This window comes from Bombina bombina, chromosome 1, assembly GCF_027579735.1.
Source record: "Bombina bombina isolate aBomBom1 chromosome 1, aBomBom1.pri, whole genome shotgun sequence".
Taxonomy (NCBI): domain Eukaryota; kingdom Metazoa; phylum Chordata; class Amphibia; order Anura; family Bombinatoridae; genus Bombina; species Bombina bombina.
In genome coordinates this window covers 1,338,301,683-1,338,322,829 of record NC_069499.1, presented here as the reverse complement: position 1 = coordinate 1,338,322,829, position 21,147 = coordinate 1,338,301,683, and the positions used below count along the sequence as shown (strand labels likewise).

General features: G+C 40.6%; 1 protein-coding gene across 1 annotated transcript in view; it reads right to left on the bottom strand.

Annotated features, from left to right (window-relative positions):
- CNOT1 (CCR4-NOT transcription complex subunit 1) overlaps nt 1-21,147 on the bottom strand; it is a gene marked incomplete in the record, with an annotated part of 753,971 nt that overhangs the window by 712,030 nt on the left and 20,794 nt on the right. Inside the window, 1 exon segment of the mRNA XM_053702424.1 lies at nt 2,645-2,900. Coding sequence (XP_053558399.1) covers nt 2,645-2,746 — 102 coding nt within the window.

Here is a 21,147-nt window from a genome sequence, read left to right as displayed (position 1 = left end):
AAAAAAACATTTTTAGGGCTCTAAGAGGTGTAACAAGTTTATGTTCTATACAGGCACTCACTAAATATAAAGACAAGCATGCATTGTCCATTGTAGACAAGCACCATGCACTAGTTGGATAAATGTCACATTTTACACAGTTCCAGAACGATCACTTCACTTGGCACTCACAAGATAGACAACTGTATGTTCATTGTGGGCTACAACTCCAATCATACACTACTTCTTGGGTAAAATGTCACTTCCAATTGCTGATATATCCAGAGTACTCACTCTGTTCAAGTGGCTCCAATTGGAGAATGAAACTTGGCCAGTGGCCCCCAGATACAATGGAGCTTGATACCCCGGCTCTAAGGTATCAGACTTGCTAACTCCTTCATTTGTGATGCAGTGGTTTAAATTGTCCAACTCAATGCAAAGAATATAGCCTTGACTGCTCTCACAAGAAGGCCTTTATGGCTGAAGTCCTGGTTTGCTGACATGGTTTCTAAAGAGTAGATTTAACTTTCTTTCCACAGAAAGGCTTTGCTTAGTTCAAGCGGTTGTTTAATGATCTAAAAATAATCTTAACCATGGGCACTTTAAACTTTTTTCTAAACCATTTCTTAACAGTAAACACACCGCTGATCCTCTGCCTGCTTCTCCTTTTGTATTTAGCATATCGATGACGAACCCGGCTTCCTCCAATCGTTGCGTGCCCCCTTTGGCATCCAGCTCGTGTCATCAATATGCTCAATACAGGAGGAGGATCGGCGGTATGTACACCCTAACAAAATGGTAAGTATTAAAAAACAGTTTTTGTAAAGTTTAAAGTGACCATGTTTAAGATTTTTAGATACTGGCCTTTAATTCATTAAAAAGGACAGACTAAACTTTTTTTTTTTTTTTTTTTAATTATATAACGTCTTTACTACCCATTTCCCAGATTAGTACAACCAACATTGTTATGTTAATATACTTTAAAACCTCTAAATTTCTGACTGTTTCTAAGCCACTACAGACAGCCTCTTATCCCAACAGGAGACTGCTAATTCATGTGGGCAATATTGATAACATTGTTCTCACGCCCGTGGATTGTGCACAACACTAATTGGCTTAAATGCAAGTCAATAGATAAAGTCATGTGATCAGGGGGCTGTCAGAAGAGGCTTGGATACAAGGTAATCAGAGGTTAAAAGTATAATATAACCATGTTGGCTGTGCAAAAAACTAGGGAATGGGTAATAAAAGGGATTAGCTATCTTTTTAAACAAAAAAAAAAAAAAAAACAAAAAAAAAAATTGTAGTCGACTGTTCCTTTACATATTACAATCACTTTCAGGTTTAGATGCCTTCATTACCATGGTTATATGTGGTAAAAGACTCTCCCCTCAGGATAAGAAATCGAAGCCTAATGGCAGACCAAAAAGATTGTTCCTAACCCAGAGATCTTCCTCTGCCCAAAGTCAACATGGAAAACTAAGCAGAAGTCAACTTCCAAATCGAAGTCAGAATGAAGTTGCAGCCCCTGAACAATACTTGTTGCTGGTAAGGGGCAGATTCAGTCTTTTTTCCCATAAGGCCTGGTCAGAGTCTGAGGACCACTGGTTACTGGATTTAGGATCTCAGGGTTACAGACTAGGTTTTCGTTCACATTTTAAACCAATGCCCCTTGATCGCAAAAATAAATGACAATTAGTGGTTAACTTTTAGGTGAAAACACTTAAGACTTTCAAAAAAAGAACACAACAATACACACACACCATCCTGCCCTCATCTTGAGAAGAGTTATTCTTTAGAAGTCTCAAATCATGCAATGTTTACCAGAAGATTTTACTTTGAGTTCAGATACCAGTTAGTACATCAAATTCTCTCATCTAACTTTACTGTTCTATTTTAAAATGAGTTTTGGTTTAAAATTTGTTCCTAAAATGTCCACTATTTTTTTTTTGCAAAAAAATAAAAATAAATAAAAAATAAAAAAAAAAGGGGGGGGGGGGAATAGGCATTCTATAAAATCCCTAGGTAAAGTATTATAAAGGTTAAAATGAAAATCACCTCATTTCAAAAATATTGCCAAAACATGATGCTAGGCATTCCATAAAATACCTAAAGCATTCTATACAATGCCTGAGCTTCCCACTTTGCCTGTAACATATATATGGTTTTTAAATATAATGCGAGTCTTCTCATTTATTGCATATTTTGATGCATTTTGTGATTCAACTCAACTGGTTAAGATGTTCAGCATTTTAAAACAAGTCACACCAAAAACAAATGTGCAAAGTTGTAAAAAAGCAATGCCCATGTAAAATACAAGGATGTACTCTCAATTTAATACATCATGATTGATAAGACATGTGCAGACATTCAGCAAACCTTAAAACAAATGCAGAATTTATGCACATGCCTATTATAAGTCAATATTGTATTCAAAAGAGAATACAGCCATATATTTCAGAAAGTGGCGGTGGGCAGCATTTGGCGTGGTTTCTTAGTGTTAAGGTGTAACACACAAATCTGCAAACCCAAAAACAAAAAAACCCTGTACTGTAGTGTGCAATTATTAAACATTAGTAACATTTATTCCAGATATTCACAAGCCATGATGTCCAAGAACCGTACCAAAACATGCTCAGATTTTGGTAAAGAGATAGTCACTTACGTGTTGTATTTCTAGCTGGCTGGCTCGGTAGTTTTTCTTCGTTAAATTGTCTACAAGGTAGCTGATTTGAGACAAAGCCAGCGAGAGCGAGTCAAGATTCATTGCTGGTCAGGGCGGAAGCAGGCGGCCGGGCCCGGCGCAAAATCACCATTATTCCCCTTTAGTCACTTCAGAGACAGGTTAATTTCTTTTAACAGCCTATCTCTGAGTTTTGAGTGTAACTCTCAGTCAGTCCCGGTGTCAAGAAACATGGTACCTAGATTTAAATTAAAAAAATATATATATAAAAAAATAAACACAAAAACAGTTAAGACTTCACTATAAAACTTGTGTTTAACTGGACAAACAGAAAACTGTATCAAGATTGCAGACTGACATTCTCAAGTAGATAACCTGTCGTCCTGCAATCACCATTTGTGATGCAGTATCTTGCCATTTTGCACAAGCTCTTGCAATGCTGACCCCTGTTCTCATGCAACCATTGCATGTCAGTCACCCTGAACAAGCGAGTGTCAGGCAATTTACCTGAGCACCTGACATAGTGAAGAGGATAAAGAAGCAGTTTCTGCTTTTTAAATCTGATTGCTGCTATAATACATATATATACACATATATATATACATATACACATACATATACACACATATATACACATACATATATATATATACACACATATATATACATATATATACATATATATATATATATATATATATATGTGTATGGAGTGCAGAATAATTAGGCAAGTTGTATTTTTGAGGATTAATTTTATTATTGAACAACCACCATGTTCTCAATGAACCCAAAAAACTCATTAATATCAAAGCTGAATAGTTTTGGAAGTAGTTTTTAGTTATAGCTATTTTAGGGGGATATCTGTGTGTGCAGGTGACTATTACTGTGCATAATTATTAGGCAACTAAACAAAAACAGAATTTATGTTTACCTGATAAATTACTTTCTCCAACGGTGTGTCCGGTCCACGGCGTCATCCTTACTTGTGGGATATTCTCTTCCCCAACAGGAAATGGCAAAGAGCCCAGCAAAGCTGGTCACATGATCCCTCCTAGGCTCCGCCTACCCCAGTCATTCGACCGACGTTAAGGAGGAATATTTGCATAGGAGAAACCATATGTTACCGTGGTGACTGTAGTTAAAGAAAATAAATTATCAGACCTGATTAAAAAAACCAGGGCGGGCCGTGGACCGGACACACCGTTGGAGAAAGTAATTTATCAGGTAAACATAAATTCTGTTTTCTCCAACATAGGTGTGTCCGGTCCACGGCGTCATCCTTACTTGTGGGAACCAATACCAAAGCTTTAGGACACGGATGAAGGGAGGGAGCAAATCAGGTCACCTAAATGGAAGGCACCACGGCTTGCAAAACCTTTCTCCCAAAAATAGCCTCAGAAGAAGCAAAAGTATCAAATTTGTAAAATTTAGAAAAAGTGTGCAGTGAAGACCAAGTCGCTGCCTTACATATCTGATCAACAGAAGCCTCGTTCTTGAAGGCCCATGTGGAAGCCACAGCCCTAGTGGAGTGAGCTGTGATTCTTTCAGGAGGCTGCCGTCCGGCAGTCTCATAAGCCAATCGGATAATGCTTTTAATCCAGAAGGAGAGAGAGGAAGAAGTTGCTTTTTGACCTCTCCGTTTACCAGAATAAACAACAAACAAAGACAAAGTTTGTCTGAAATCCTTAGTAGCTGCTAAGTAAAATTTGAGAGCACGAACTACATCCAAGTTGTGCAACAAACGTTCCTTCTTTGAAACTGGATTAGGACACAAAGAAGGCACAACTATCTCCTGGTTAATGTTTTTGTTAGAAACAACTTTTGGAAGAAAACCAGGTTTAGTACGCAAAACCACCTTATCTGCATGGAACACCAGATAAGGAGAAGAACACTGCAGAGCAGATAATTCTGAAACTCTTCTAGCAGAAGAAATTGCAACCAAAAACAAAACTTTCCAAGATAATAACTTAATATCAACGGAATGTAAGGGTTCAAACGGAACCCCCTGAAGAACTGAAAGAACTAGGTTGAGACTCCAAGGAGGAGTCAAAATTTTGTAAACAGGCTTGATTCTAACCAGAGCCTGAACAAAGGCTAGAACATCTGGCACAGCTGCCAGCTTTTTGTGAAGTAACACAGACAAGGCAGAAATCTGTCCCATCAAGGAACTTGCAGATAATCCTTTTTCCAATCCTTCTCGAAGGAAGGATAGACTCTTAGGAATCTTAACCTTGTCCCAAGGGAATCCTGCAGATTCACACCAACAGATATACCAAATTATGTGGTAATTTTTCTGGTTACAGGCTTTCAGGCCTGAACAAGAGTATTAATAACAGAATCTGAGAACCCTCGCTTTGATAAGATCAAGCGTTCAATCTCCAAGCAGTTAGCTGGAGTGGGTCGAACGGACCTAGAACAAGAAGGTCTCGTCTCAAAGGTAGCTTCCATGGTGGAGCCGATGACATATTCACCAGATCTGCATACCAAGTCCTGCGTGGCCACGCAGGAGCTATCAAAATCACCGACGCCCTCTCCTGATTGATCCTGGCTACCAGCCTGGGGATGAGAGGAAACGGCGGGAACACATAAGCTAGTTTGAAGGTCCAAGGTGCTACTAGTGCATCCACTAGAGCCGCCTTGGGATCCCTGGATCTGTACCCGTAGTAAGGAACTCTGAAGTTCTGACGAGAGGCCATCAGATCCATGTCTGGAATGCCCCACGGTTGAGTGACTTGGGCAAAGATTTCCGGATGGAGTTCCCACTCCCCCGGATGCAATGTCTGACGACTCAGAAAATCCGCTTCCCAATTTTCCACTCCTGGGATGTGGATAGCAGACAGGTGGCAGGAGTGAGACTCCGCCCATAGAATGATTTTGGTCACTTCTTCCATCGCTAGGGAACTCCTTGTTCCCCCCTGATGGTTGATGTATGAACTTGGCCCTCGCTAGCTGAGGCCAAGCTTTGAGAGCATTGAATATCGCTCTCAGCTCCAGAATATTTATCGGTAGAAGAGATTCTACCCGAGACCAAAGACCCTGAGCTTTCAGGGATCCCCAGACCGCGCCCCAGCCCATCAGACTGGCGTCGGTCGTGACAATGACCCACTCTGGTCTGCGGAAGGTCATCCCTTGTGACAGGTTGTCCAGGGACAGCCACCAACGGAATGAGTCTCTGGTCCTCTGATTTACTTGTATCTTCGGAGACAAGTCTGAATAGTCCCCATTCCACTGACTGAGCATGAACAGTTGTAATGGTCTTAGATGAATGCGCACAAAAGGAACTATGTCCATTGCCGCTACCATCAAACCTATCACTTCCATGCACTGCGCTATGGAAGGAAGAGGAACGGAATGAAGTATCCGACAAGAGTCTAGAAGTTTTGTTTTTCTGGCTTCTGTCAGAAAAATCCTCATTTCTAAGGAGTCTATTATAGTTCCCAAGAAGGGAACCCTCGTTGACTGAGATAGAGAACTCTTTTCCACGTTCACTTTCCATCCGTGAGATCTGAGAAAGGCCAGGACAATGTCCGTGTGAGCCTTTACTTGAGGAAGGGACGACGCTCGAATCAGAATGTCGTCCAAGTAAGGTACTACAGCAATGCCCCTTGGTCTTAGCACCGCCAGAAGGGACCCTAGTACCTATGAGAAAATCCTAGGAGCAGTGGCTAATCCGAAAGAAAACGCCACGAACTGGAAATGCTTGTCCAGGAATTCAAACCTTAGGAACCGATGATGTTCCTTGTGGATAGGAATATGTAGATACGCATCCTTGAAATCCACCTTGGTCATGAATTGACCTTCCTGGATGGAAGGAAGAAGTGTTCGAATGGTTTCCATCTTGAACGATGGAACCTTGAGAAACTTGTTCAAGATCTTGAGATCTAAGATTGGTCTGAACGTTCCCTCTTTTTTGGGAACTATGAACAGATTGGAGTAGAACCCCATCCCTAGTTCTCCTAATGGAACAGGATGAATCACTCCCATTTTTAGCAGGTCTTCTACCCAATGTAAGAATGCCTGTCTTCTTATGTGGTCTGAAGACAACTGAGACCTGTGGAACCTCCCCCTTGGAGGAAGCCCCTTGAACTCCAGAGAATAACCTTGGGAGACTATTTCTAGCGCCCAAGGATCCAGAACATCTCTTGCCCCAGCCTGAGCGAAGAGAGAGAGTCTGCCCCCCACCAGATCCGGTCCCGGATCGGGGGCCCGCATTTCATGCTGTCTTGGTAGCAGTGGCAGGTTTCCTGGCCTGCTTTCCTTTGTTCCAGCCTTGCATAGGTCTCCAGGCTGGATTGGCTTGAGAAGTATTACCTTCCTGCTTAGAGGACGTAGCCCTTGGGGCTGATCCGTTTCTGTGAAAGGGACGAAACTTAGGTTTATTTTTGGTCTTGAAAAGACCTATCCTGAGGAAGGGCGTGGCCCTTGCCCCCAGTGATATCAGAGATAATCTCTTTCAAGTCAGGGCCAAAGAGTGTTTTCCCCTTGAAAGGAATGTCAAGCAATTTGTTCTTGGAAGACGCATCCGCTGCCCAAGATTTTAACCAAAGCGCTCTGCGCCACAATAGCAAACCCAGAATTTTTTCGCCGCTAACCTAGCCAATTGCAAGGTGGCGTCTAGGGTGAAAGAATTAGCCAATTTAAGAGCACGAATTCTGTCCATAATCTCCTCATAAGAAGAAGAATTACTAATAATCGCCTTTCCTAGCTCATCAAACTAGAAACACGCGGCTGCAGTGACAGGGACAATGCATGCAATTGGTTGTAGAAGGGAACCTTGCTGAACAAACATCTTTAGCAGACCTTCTAATTTTTTATCCATAGGATCTTGGAAAGCACAACTATCTTCTATGGGTATAGTGGCGCGCTTGTGTAGAGTAGAAACCGCCCCCTCGACCTTGGGGACTGTCTGCCATCAGTCCTTTCTGGGGTCGACTATAGGAAAACAATTTTATAAATATGGGGGGAGGTACTAAAGGTATACCGGGCCTGTCCCATTCTTTACTAACAATGTACGCCACCCGCTTGGATATAGGAAAAGCTTCGGGGGGCCCCCTCTAAGAACTTTTCCATTTTACATAGTGGTTCTGGAATGACCAGATAATCACAATCATCCAAATTGGATAACACCTCCTTAAGCAGAGCGCGGAGATGTTCCAACTTAAATTTAAAAGTAATCACATCAGGTTCAGCTTGTTGAGAAATGTTTCCTGAATCTGAAATTTCTCCCTCAGACAAAACCTCCCTGGCCCCCTCAGACTGGTGTAGGGGCCCTTCAGAAACCATATCATCAGCGTTCTCATGCTCTACAGAATTTTCTAAAACAGAGCAGTCGCGCTTTCACTGATAAGTGGGCATATTGGCTAAAATGTTTTTGATAGAATTATCCATTACAGCCGTTAAATGTTGCATAGTAAGGAGTATTGGCGCACTAGATGTACTAGGGGCCTCCTGTATGGGCAAGACTGGTGTAGACGAAGGAGGGGATGATGCAGTACCATGCTTACTCCCCTCACTTGAGGAATCATCTTGGGCATCATTTTTACTAAATTTTTTTTATGATAAAATACATATAGTTAAATGAGAAGGAACCTTGGTTTCCCCACAGTCAGAACACAATCTATCTGGTAAGACATGTTAAACAGGCATAAACTTGATAACAAAGCACAAAAAACGTTTTAAAATAAAACCGTTACTGTCACTTTAAATTTTAAACTAAACACACTTTATTACTGCAATTGCGAAAAAGTATGAAGGAATTGTTCAAAATTCACCAAAATTTCACCACAGTGTCTTAAAGCCTAAAAAGTATTGCACACCAAATTTGGAAGCTTTAACCCTTAAAATAACGGAACCGGAGCCGTTTTTATATTTAACCCCTTTACAGTCCCTGGAATCTGCTTTGCTGAGACCCAACCAAGCCCAAAGGGGAATACGATACCAAATGATGCCTTCAGAAAGACTTTTCTATGTATCAGAGCTCCACACACATGCAGCTGCATGCCATGCTGTCCTCAAAAACAAGTGCGCCATACCGGCGCGAAAATGAGGCTCTGACTATGATTAGGGAAAGCCCCTAAAGAATAAGGTGTCAAAAACAGTGCCTGCCGATATAATCATATCAAAATACCCAGAATAAATGATTCCTCAAGGCTAAATATGTGTTAATAATGAATCGATTTAGCCCAGAAAAAGTCTACAGTCTTAATAAGCCCTTGTGAAGCCCTTATTTACTATCTTAATAAACATGGCTTACCGGATCCCATAGGGAAAATGACAGCTTCCAGCATTACATCGTCTTGTTAGAATGTGTCATACCTCAAGCAGTAAGAGACTGCACACTGTTCCCCCAACTGAAGTTAATTGCACTCAACAGTCCTGTGTGGAACAGCCATGGATTTTAGTTACGGTGCTAAAATCATTTTCCTCATACAAACAGAAATCTTCATCTCTTTTCGGTTTCTGAGTAAATAGTACATACCAGCACTATTTTAAAATAACAAACTCTTGATTGAATAATAAAAACTACAGTTAAACACTAAAAAACTCTAAGCCATCTCCGTGGAGATGTTGCCTGTACAACGGCAAAGAGAATGACTGGGGTAGGCGGAGCCTAGGAGGGATCATGTGACCAGCTTTGCTGGGCTCTTTGCCATTTCCTGTTGGGGAAGAGAATATCCCACAAGTAAGGATGACGCCGTGGACCGGACACACCTATGTTGGAGAAAAACAAATATATACCCATTTCAATTATTTATTTTTACCAGTGAAACCAATATAACATCTCAACATTCACAAATATACATTTCTGACATTCAAAAACAAAACAAAAACAAATCAGTGACCAATAAAGCCTGCCATCCATGGATTCTGTCAGTGTTTTGATCTGTTCACCATCAACATTGCGTGCAGCAGCAACCACAGCCTCCCAGACACTGTTCAGAGAGGTGTATTGTTTTCCCTCCTTGTAAATCTCACATTTGATGATGGACCACAGGTTCTCAATGGGGTTCAGATCAGGTGAACAAGGAGGCCATATCATTAGATTTTCTTCTTTTATACCCTCTCTTGCCAGCCACGCTGTGGAGTACTTGGACGCGTGTGATGGAGCATTGTCCTGCATGAAAATCATGTTTTTCTTGAAGGATGCAGACTTCTTCCTGTACCACTGCTTGAAGAAGGTGTCTTCCAGAAACTGGCAGTAGGACTGGGAGTTGAGCTTGACTCCATCCTCAACCCGAAAAGGCCCCACAAGCTCATCTTTGATGATACCAGCCCAAACCAGTACTCCACCTCCACCTTGCTGGCATCTGAGTCAGACTGGAGCTCTCTGCCCTTTACCAATCCAGCCACGGGCCCATCCACCTGGCCCATCAAAACTCACTCTCATTTCATCAGTCCATAAAACCTTAGAAAAATCAGTCTTGAGATATTTCTTGGCCCAGTCTTGACGTTTCAGCTTGTGTGTCTTGTTCAGTGTTGGTCGTCTTTCAGCCTTTCTTACCTTGGCCATGTCTCTGAGTATTGCACACCTTGTGCTTTTGGGCACTCCAGTGATGTTGCAGCTCTGAAATATGGCCAAACTGGTGGCAAGTGGCATCTTGGCAGCTGCACGCTTGACTTTTCTCAGTTCATGGGCAGTTATTTTGCACCTTGGTTTTTCCACACGCTTCTTGCGACCCTGTTGACTATTTTGAATGAAACGCTTGATTGTTCGATGATCACGCTTCAGAAGCTTTGCAATTTTAAGAGTGCTGCATCCCTCTGCAAGATATCTCACTATTTTTTACTTTTCTGAGCCTGTCAAGTCCTTCTTTTGACCCATTTTGCCAAAGGAAAGGAAGTTGCCTAATAATTATGCACACCTGATATAGGGTGTTGATGTCATTAGACCACACCCCTTCTCATTAAAGAGATGCACATCACCTAATATGCTTAATTGGTAGTAGGCTTTCGAGCCTATACAGCTTGGAGTAAGACAACATGCATAAAGAGGATGATGTGGTCAAAATACTCATTAGCCTAATAATTCTGCACTCCCTGTGCAAAAACTGGAATCCACATAAAAGCATTTTTATAATATACGTGTATTCGCAAAATGCTTCTAGTAAAAGCTATAGCCATTTCAAGACTGTACTTAAATAGGGGACAATTTTTTTTTTCTTAAAAAAAAAAAAAAAAGTTCTCGTGCCACCTTTATTTGAAAAAGCAGGAATGTAAGTTTAGGAGCCAGCTCATTTTTGGTTCAGCCCCTGGATAGCACTTGCCAATTAGTGACAACTTTTAGCTACCAATCAAGCAAGTGCTACTCAGATGCTGAACCAAAAATGGGTCAGCTCTTAAGCTTAGATTCCTGCTTTTTCAAATAAAGATGGCACGAGAACAAAGAAAAAAAATTAATAATAGTACATTCGAAAGTTGCATGCTCTGAATGAAACATGAAAGAAAAAAAATATGGGTTGTGCGTCCCTTTAAGTATGCACCAGAATTTTAAACTTAGCACTTGCTCAGAGTTTAAGGTGCTTGTACCATCTGGCGATAACTCAAATAGTTAATTGCTGACTTGATACAAAACCCACTTGTGCTCTGAGCAGCTGTAGTATTTAAAATGTTGGTGCACTGAGAATATCTAGCCATGCTTCACATACACATGCAGAGAAAAGTGTTACACTAAAACAGTAAACTTTTACTAGAAGTCCATGTATATTGCAATTTTGTTTATATTCAATGATATTAATCTATGAGCATTTAAATTTTGGATGGAATGTCCCTTTAATAATAAAAAGCCAAAACACTTCTAGAAGCAAACTTTTAGAGCAGGTTGGTAGGCTCAGAAGAACAAAAGGATACTAAGTAAATCTGATAAGTACAACGTTAATGTTTTCAGTTTACTCATGAGAAGAAATTTCCACTGGGCAAAAAAAAAAAACAAAAAAAAAAAAAAAAAAAAAAAACTTACTAGTTGACAAGGGTAATACTCCATTCAACATTAAATAAAAGTAAACTATAGTACAATCTTTTAGTGTAGGTCAATTTTAAGATCCTACCGCTATGTGTTTTGAAGCATTAAGGTATAATTTATTACTCTAAATCACCCCCTTTTTTGCAGGTTTGTTATGGAGTAGTTAATGTCTGAACCTTCTGGTTTATAACCAGTTGTCTAAATGTATTACCTCCATTCGGAATCTTGGGATAAATATCAGTCAAGTCACAAACCGAAAGTAAGTTAAAGGGATACTAAACTCAATTTTTTTCTTTCATGATTAAAATAGAGTATGCAATTTTAAGCAACTTTCTAATTTATACCTATTATCAATTCTTCATTCTCTTACCATCTTTATTTGATAAAGCAGGAATCTAAGTTTAGGAGTTGGCCCATTAATGGTTTAGAACCTGGGTAGTGCTTGCTGATTGGTGGCTAAATGGAGCGCTAACACAAAGACTGCTAAATCACTGTCAGAAATCAAGCCATTAAAGTGAATGTAAAGTTCAGCCCAATGCCTCATGGCATTGTATTACAATGATTGTATAGACTTTAAAAATAAGTACTATCTAAAGGATTAGTTGAAGTTCCATAGGCAGAGTGCTTGATTACAAACCAGCTGATACATTTATTTGTAGCCAAGGAACTGAAAAAGGACATACCACTATAACAGATCGGGAACTCCATCCTTTTACATGCATCTAGTAAATGTGTTATTCTGTGCACACAATTGTTTGATTAAACACATTTGAGTCTTGGGATGTGCTGTTGTGTTCATATATTCTACATATTCATTGTGGAAAGAGGAGGAAAGACAAGAGCATTGAGAAGCACAAAAGTCAGTATTTCCACTCTAGAGGATAAATCTCATTGTGGGCACTATAGCCAATTTAAACAGCTAGCCTTGAATCAAAACTTAACAGAGTACATGGTTTGTCTGGAGCAAGTTTCATTAAAAGTTGGACCCAAAAACATTCAAACTCTAAGAAGGAAGAATGGGTGGGGGGTGTCTAGTCTGTAAGCCAGATAATTTTTTTATTATTATAAATTACACACACACAAAACCAGTATAAAGTAAGCCAATGCATTAAGTGGCTACATACCAGAGTCCACAAAGCAGAGCTTCACAACACACAAGCTAGGGCCACCTGTAGCACCTTATATTAAAAGGGACAGTCTAGTGAAAATTAAAAACTTTCATGATTCAGATAGGGCATGCAATTTTAAACAACTTTCCAATTTACTTTTATAGTAAAATTTGCTTTGTAATCTTTGTTGAAAGCTAAACTGATTTCTAAGCTTTCTAAGTTAGAAAGTGCTAGTTTGTTTATGCCATATAGAGAAATAACTCCACAGGAGTGTGCACAATGTTATGAAGCAGCACTCATTGGCCAAGATGCAAGTCTGTTAAAAGAACGGAAATAAGGAAGCAGTCTGCAGAGGCTTAGATACAAAGTCGTCTATAACCGTGTTGGTCATTCAAAATCTGGGGAATGAGTAATAAAGGGATTATCTATATTTTTAAACAAAAATTCTGGAGTAGACTGTCCCATTAAGACGGACGTGGATTTGTGAACAAAAAGAAAGAAAAAAAAAGGGGGGGGGAGAAGAGGATATGAAAACATTTTTTCTTAGAATTCCCCAGTTTAATATAGTTAATAAGCCTAAATACCTTCCATTTTCAGTATTTAGTACTCGCCAAAAAGCTTCTCTCCAAAACCAGCTAATTTCCAAACCCACAGTGAGTCTAATTTGCATAGACCTATCACGGTGGACAACCTGGGTTCTCCGATTCACTAATTGCAGGGAAAAAGCACAGACCAACGTATGTGAAAATAAAACTGCACTATGCTATACATATGTAATTGTTTACGGATCAGACTCCTTACATCATGTCAACGGCGCTTACATGACCATAGCTTAATAGCAGCCGCAGCATCATGACCATAGAAGGAGCAATAGAGAACATTTTGTGTTAATTATTTCATGGATCTCACCCAAGACAAAATGATAAATCAGTTAATTATAACGCAGCATATATTCGTGTAAAAAGCCATGTCATTATTTACTGTGTTAAAAAAGCGCATGCCAACATTAATATGTAATGATAAATTACCACAATTAGCCATACTGCAATAAGGAAGCCATAGCTGATTTATGGGCTGGAGTTACCGACGTCAATGTGGAAAATAAGTTTATTACTACAGCAGCTTCAGTAAGTCTAATCTATAGAGTAAAGTTTAAAACTTTAAAAATATATAATTGCAGATAAAATATTATAAAAGTTAACAAAAATTAAGCCAGGGCTCGACAAACCCAGGAGCCAGGTAGCCACTAGCTCCTAGAATTTTACCCCTGGCTCCTAATTTTTTGGGTTAGTCTCCACTCTCCATAGATACATTTACAAATACCACTGTCTGGCTCCTAAATATTCTTACTGGCTCCTAAATTTTAAACAGATTTATCGACCCCTGTTTTAAGCTATACTGCTTACCACCAATTACCGTCATTAAAAAGGGACATTAAAAAGGGACAGTCTAGTCAAAATTAAAAAAAAAAACTTTCATGACTAAGATAGGGCATGAAATTTTAAACAACTTTCCAGTTGACTTATTAAATTTGCTTTGTTCCCTTGGTGGTATTTTTGAAAAGATAAACCTAGATAGGCTCAAACTGATTTCTAAACCGTTGAAAACCGGGTAATCACAGAGGTAAAAAGCATATTTCTATAACAGTGTTGGTTATGCAAAACTGGGGAATGGGTATTAAAAATTCTGGTGTAGACTGTCCCTTTAAACACTAAATGCTAGATAGAATGATGCATTTAAATAAAAGATTAGTCCGTGTGTAACATGTAGATGTATTTTTTAAAAGTTTTATTAACCGTTTAAAACATTCCACTTATTTTGTCAATATTTAGAGTCTATAAAACAATGAGAGCTGCCATATTGTAACTTAGGTTACCTTCTCTGCTATGGCCAATTAGGGACAGCTATAAATAGGTCACTAGAGAGTAAAGCTAATGGATGTGTGCTGCACTTCCATTTCTAACAGGAACTGAAATGCTCACAATTTCAGAAAGGAATTACAGGAAAAAGGGACAAAAATAATGAAAGTGTATTGCAGACTTATTTATTGGATTTATCATTATATATTACTATCTTAAAGTGTTTAAAGTCACTTTAAGGCACTTGCTTAACCTGGGAACTATAACTCCCTACATGCATATACAGGAGAATTACTGTTAAATATAAACCACCTACTGGAGTCCAACAGTTGTGCTGTGATCATATTGCCAAGTCCCAGGAGTTTGTCATTCGACACAAGAGCTGGCTGATCAAGGTGTTAATGTCTTCTATGGGAGCCTTCGTGCTTTTTTACCAGGTCCTTGCAGTGTCATGCCAAAGAGGAAATTGGTATATTGCCCAACCACCACAACAGATGTTAAATTAGCAAAACCACCAATATAAATGGGCTTTATTCGGGGGTGGGGGTTGGTTTCACATAGGCAAGGGTAATTAACTCTTAAAACAACTTAAAGGGACAGTCTACACCAGAATTTTTATTGTTTTAAAAGATAGATAATCCCTTTATTACCCATTTCCCAGTTTTGCATAACTAAACAGTTATAATAATATACTTTTAACCTCTGATTATCTTGTATCTAAGCCTCTGCAAACTGCCCCTTTTTCAGTTCTTTTGACAGACTTGCAGTCTAGCCAATCAGTGCCTGCTCCCAGATAACACTGTGCTCGTGCACAAGAAGTTATCTATATGAAATACGTGAACCAACACCCTCTAGTGGTGAAAAACTGTTAAAATGCAATCTGAAAGAGGTGGGCTTCAAGGTCTAAGAAATTAGCATATGAACATCCTAGGATAAGCTTTGAACTAAGAATACCAAGAGAACAAAGCAAAATTGGTGATAAAAGTAAATATGAAAATTGTTTAAAATTACATGCTCTGAATCATGAAAGTTTATTTTTGGCCTAGACTGTCCCTTTAAGATTTCAAAAGGAAGATTAAATGCACCTCCAAATAATGGGATGCCACCATTTTGGAACCTAGGTTACACTGCAGGTATCTGAAGGAGAGTTGCTGTACATGGGCAAACAAATCAGTTTTGAAATGCAATAAGAGCTAGATTTCAACTTGGTAGCAACCATGACTAGAGGAAGGAGGGGAATAACTTCAGTACTATGCTTTATTTTAAAGAGCTACATGCTCTAACCCGTTGCAGCTTGTAATTCTATTATCGACCCTAGATTACTGTGTGTTTAAAGGATTATAAAACTCAAGTTGACATACACTAACATGATGAATAAAATTTAGTTAAAAATAAGTCATTTTATTTCCACTGCTTTATGCTTACCTGATAAATTCCTTTCTTCTGTGGTATGATCAGTCCACGGGTCATCATTACTTCTGGGATATTACTCCTCCCCAACAGGAAGTGCAAGAGGATTCACCCAGCAGAGCTGCATATAGCTCCTCCCCTCTACGTCACTCCCAGTCATTCGACCAAGGACCAACGAGAAAGGAAAAGCCAAGGGTGAAGTGGTGACTGGAGTATAAATTAAAAAATATTTACCTGCCTTAAAAACAGGGCGGGCCGTGGACTGATCACACTACAGAAGAAAGGAATTTATCAGGTAAGCATAAATTATGTTTTCTTCTGTTAAGTGTGATCAGTCCACGGGTCATCATTACTTCTGGGATACCAATACCAAAGCAAAAGTACACGGATGACGGGAGGGATAGGCAGGCTCTTTATACAGAAGGAACCACTGCCTGAAGAACCTTTCTCCCAAAAATAGCCTCCGATGAAGCAAAAGTGTCAAATTTGTAAAATTTGGAAAAAGTATGAAGCGAAGACCAAGTTGCAGCCTTGCAAATCTGTTCAACAGAGGCCTCATTCTTGAAGGCCCAAGTGGAAGCCACAGCTCTAGTAGAATGAGCTGTAATTCTTTCAGGAGGCTGCTGTCCAGCAGTCTCATAAGCTAAACGAATTATGCTACGAAGCCAAAAAGAAAGAGGTAGCGGAAGCTTTTTGACCTCTCCTCTGCCCAGAGTAAATGACAAACAGAGAAGACGTTTGTCGAAATTCCTTAGTTGCCTGTAAGTAAAATTTTAGAGCACGGACTACATCCAGGTTGTGCAGTAGACGTTCCTTCTTTGAAGAAGGATTTGGGCATAAAGAAGGAACAACAATCTCTTGATTGATATTCCTGTTAGTAACTACCTTAGGTAAGAACCCAGGTTTAGTACGCAGGACTACCTTATCCGAATGAAAAATCAAATAAGGAGAATCACAATGTAAGGCTGATAATTCAGAGACTCTTCGAGACGAGGAAATAGCCATTAAAAATAGAACTTTCCAAGATAACAACTTTATATCAATGGAATGAAGGGGTTCAAACGGAACGCCCTGTAAAACATTAAGAACAAGGTTTAAACTCCATGGTGGAGCAACAGTTTTAAACACAGGCTTAATCCTGGCCAAAGCCTGACAAAAAGCCTGGATGTCAGGAACTTCTGACAGACGTTTGTGTAACAGAATGGACAGAGCTGAGATCTGTCCCTTTAAAGAACTAGCAGATAAACCCTTTTCTAAACCTTCTTGTAGAAAAGACAATATCCTAGGAATCCTAACCTTACTCCAAGAGTAACCTTTGGATTCACACCAATATAGGTATTTACGCCATATCTTTTGGTAAATCTTTCTGGTAACAGGTTTCCTAGCCTGTATTAAGGTATCAATAACTGACTCAGAAAACCCACGTCTTGATAAAATCAAGCGTTCAATTTCCAAGCAGTCAGCTTCAGAGAAGTTAGATTTTGATGTTTGAAGGGACCCTGTATCAGAAGGTCCTGTTTCAGAGGTAGAGACCAAGGTGGACAGGATGACATGTCCACCAGGTCTGCATACCAAGTCCTGCGTGGCCACGCAGGTGCTATTAGAATCACTGATGCTCTCTCTTGTTTGATTCTGGCAATCAATCGAGGAAGCAACGGGAAGGGTGGAAACACGTAAGCCATCCTGAAGTCCCAAGGTGCTGTCAGAGCATCTATCAGGACTGCTCCTGGATCCCTGGATCTGGACCCGTAACGAGGAAGCTTGGCGTTCTGTCGAGACGCCATGAGATCTATCTCTGGTTTGCCCCAACGTCGAAGTATTTGGGCAAAGACCTCCGGATGAAGTTCCCACTCCCCCGGATGAAAAGTCTGACGACTTAAGAAATCCGCCTCCCAGTTCTCCACTCCCGGGATGTGGATTGCTGACAGGTGGCAAGAGTGAGACTCTGCCCAGCGAATTATCTTTGATACTTCCATCATAGCTAGGGAGCTTCTTGTCCCTCCCTGATGGTTGATGTAAGCTACAGTCGTGATGTTGTCCGACTGAAACCTGATGAACCCCCGAGTTGTCAACTGGGGCCAAGCCAGGAGGGCATTGAGAACTGCTCTCAATTCCAGAATGTTTATTGGCAGGAGACTCTCCTCCTGACTCCATTGTCCCTGAGCCTTCAGAGAATTCCAGACGGCACCCCAACCTAGAAGGCTGGCGTCTGTTGTTACAATTGTCCAGTCTGGTCTGCTGAATGGCATCCCCCTGGACAGATGTGGCCGAGAAAGCCACCATAGAAGAGAATTTCTGGTCTCTTGATCCAGATTCAGAGAAGGGGATAAGTCTGAGTAATCCCCATTCCACTGACTTAGCATGCACAGTTGCAGTGGTCTGAGGTGTAAGCGTGCAAAGGGTACTATGTCCATTGCCGCTACCATTAAGCCGATTACCTCCATGCATTGAGCCACTGACGGGTGTTGAATGGAATGAAGGGTGCGGCAAGCACTTTGAAGTCTTGTTAGCCTGTCCTCTGTCAGGTAAATCTTCATTTCTGCAGAATCTATAAGAGTCCCCAGGAAGGGAACTCTTGTGAGTGGAACGAGTGAACTTTTCTTTTCGTTCACCTTCCATCCATGTGACCTTAGAAATGCCAGCACTAACTCTGTATGAGACTTGGCAGTTTGAAAGCTTGAAGCTTGTATCAGAATGTCGTCTAGGTATGGAGCTACCGAGATTCCCCGCGGTCTTAGTACCGCCAGAAGAGCACCCAGAACCTTTGTGAAGATTCTTGGAGCTGTAGCCAATCCGAATGGAAGAGCCACAAACTGGTAATGCCTGTCTAGGAAGGCAAACCTTAGGTACCGATAATGATCTTTGTGAATCGGTATGTGAAGGTAAGCATCTTTTAAATCTACAGTGGTCATGTACTGACCTTCTTGGATCATAGGTAAAATTGTCCGAATAGTCTCCATCTTGAACGATGGAACTCTTAGGAATTTGTTTAGGATCTTTAAGTCCAGGATTGGTCTGAAAGTTCCCTCTTTTTTGGGAACCACAAACAGATTTGAGTAAAACCCCTGTCCCTGTTCTGATCGTGGAACTGGATGGATTACTCCCATTAACAAGAGCTCTTGTACGCAGCGTAGAAACGCCTCTTTGACAATCTTGACAGATGAAATCTCTCTCTTGGAGGAGAGTATTTGAAGTCCAGAAGGTATCCCTGAGATATTATCTCTAGCGCCCAGGGATCCTGAACATCTCTTGCCCAAGCCTGGGCGAAGAGAGAAAGTCTGCCCCCCACTAGATCCGATCCCGGATCGGGGGCCCTCAAATCATGCTGTTTTAGGGGCAGCAGCAGGTTTCCTAGTCTGCTTGCCCTTGTTCCAGGACTGGTTAGGTTTCCAGCCTTGTCTGTAGCGAGCAACAGCTCCTTCCTGTTTTGGTGCAGAGGAAGTTGATGCTGCTCCAGCTTTGAAATTACGAAAGGAACGAAAATTAGACTGTCTAGTCTTGGCTTTGGCTTTGTCCTGAGGCAGGGCATGGCCTTTACCTCCTGTAATGTCAGCGATAATCTCTTTCAACCCGGGCCCGAATAAGGTCTGCCCTTTGAAAGGTATATTAAGCAATTTAGACTTAGAAGTAACATCAGCTGACCAGGATTTTAGCCACAGCGCCCTGCGTGCCTGAATGGCGAATCCTGAATTCTTCGCCGTAAGTTTAGTAAGATGTACTACGGCCTCCGAAATGAATGAATTAGCTAGTTTAAGGACTCTAAGCCTGTCCGTAATGTCGTCCAGAGTAGCTGAACCAATGTTCTCTTCCAGAGACTCAATCCAGAATGCCGCTGCAGCCGTGATCGGCGCAATGCATGCAAGGGGTTGCAATATAAAACCTTGTTGAACAAACATTTTCTTAAGGTAACCCTCTAACTTTTTATCCATTGGATCTGAAAAAGCACAGCTATCCTCCACCGGGATAGTGGTACGCTTAGCTAAGGTAGAAACTGCTCCCTCCACCTTAGGGACCGTTTGCCATAAGTCCCTTGTGGTGGCGTCTATTGGAAACATTTTTCTAAATATCGGAGGGGGTGAGAACGGCACACCGGGTCTATCCCACTCCTTAGTAACAATTTCAGTAAGTCTCTTAGGTATAGGAAAAACCTCAGTACTCATCGGTACCGCAAAATATTTATCCAACCTACACATTTTCTCTGGTATTGCAACTGTGTTACAATCATTCAGAGCCGCTAACACCTCCCCTAGTAATACACGGAGGTTTTCCAGTTTAAATTTAAAATTTGAAATATCTGAATCCAGTCTGTTTGGATCAGAACCGTCACCCACAGAATGAAGTTCTCCGTCCTCATGTTCTGCCACCTGTGACGCAGTGTCTGACATGGCCCTAATATTATCAGCGCACTCTGTTCTCACCCCAGAGTGATCACGCTTACCTCTTAGTTCTGGTAATTTAGCCAAAACCTCAGTCATAACAGTAGCCATATCCTGTAATGTGATTTGTAATGGCCGCCCAGATGTACTCGGCGCTACAATATCACGCACCTCCCTCTGAGCGGGAGATGTAGGTACTGACACGTGAGGCATAACTCTCCCCTCGTTGTTTGGTGAAATTTGTTCAATTTGTACAGATTGATTTTTATTAAAAGTAGCATCAATACAGTTAGTACATAAATTTCTATTGGGCTCCACTTTGGCATTGCAACAAATGACACAGGAATCATCCTCTGAATCAGACATGTTTAACACACTAGCAAATAAACTTGCAACTTGGAAATACAATTCAATTAGAATAATATTAAAATGTACTGTGCCTTTAAGAAGCACAGAAGATCTATGACAGTTGAAAATTAATAAATTGAAACAGTTATAGCCTCAATCCTTGTAAACAACACAACTTTAGCAAAGGTTTAATCCCATTAGCAAAGATAAATTCTGAAAGCAGGAAACAAATTACAGAATAAACGTTTTTTATCTCAGTCAAACTATAATTCTCACAGCTCTGCTGAGAGAAATTACCTCCCTCAAAATAAGTTTTGAAGACCCCTGAGCTCTGTAGAGATGAACCGGATCATGCAGGGAATACAATGAGTTGCTGACTGAAATATTTGATGCATAGTAAAAGCGCCAAAAAACGGCCCCTCCC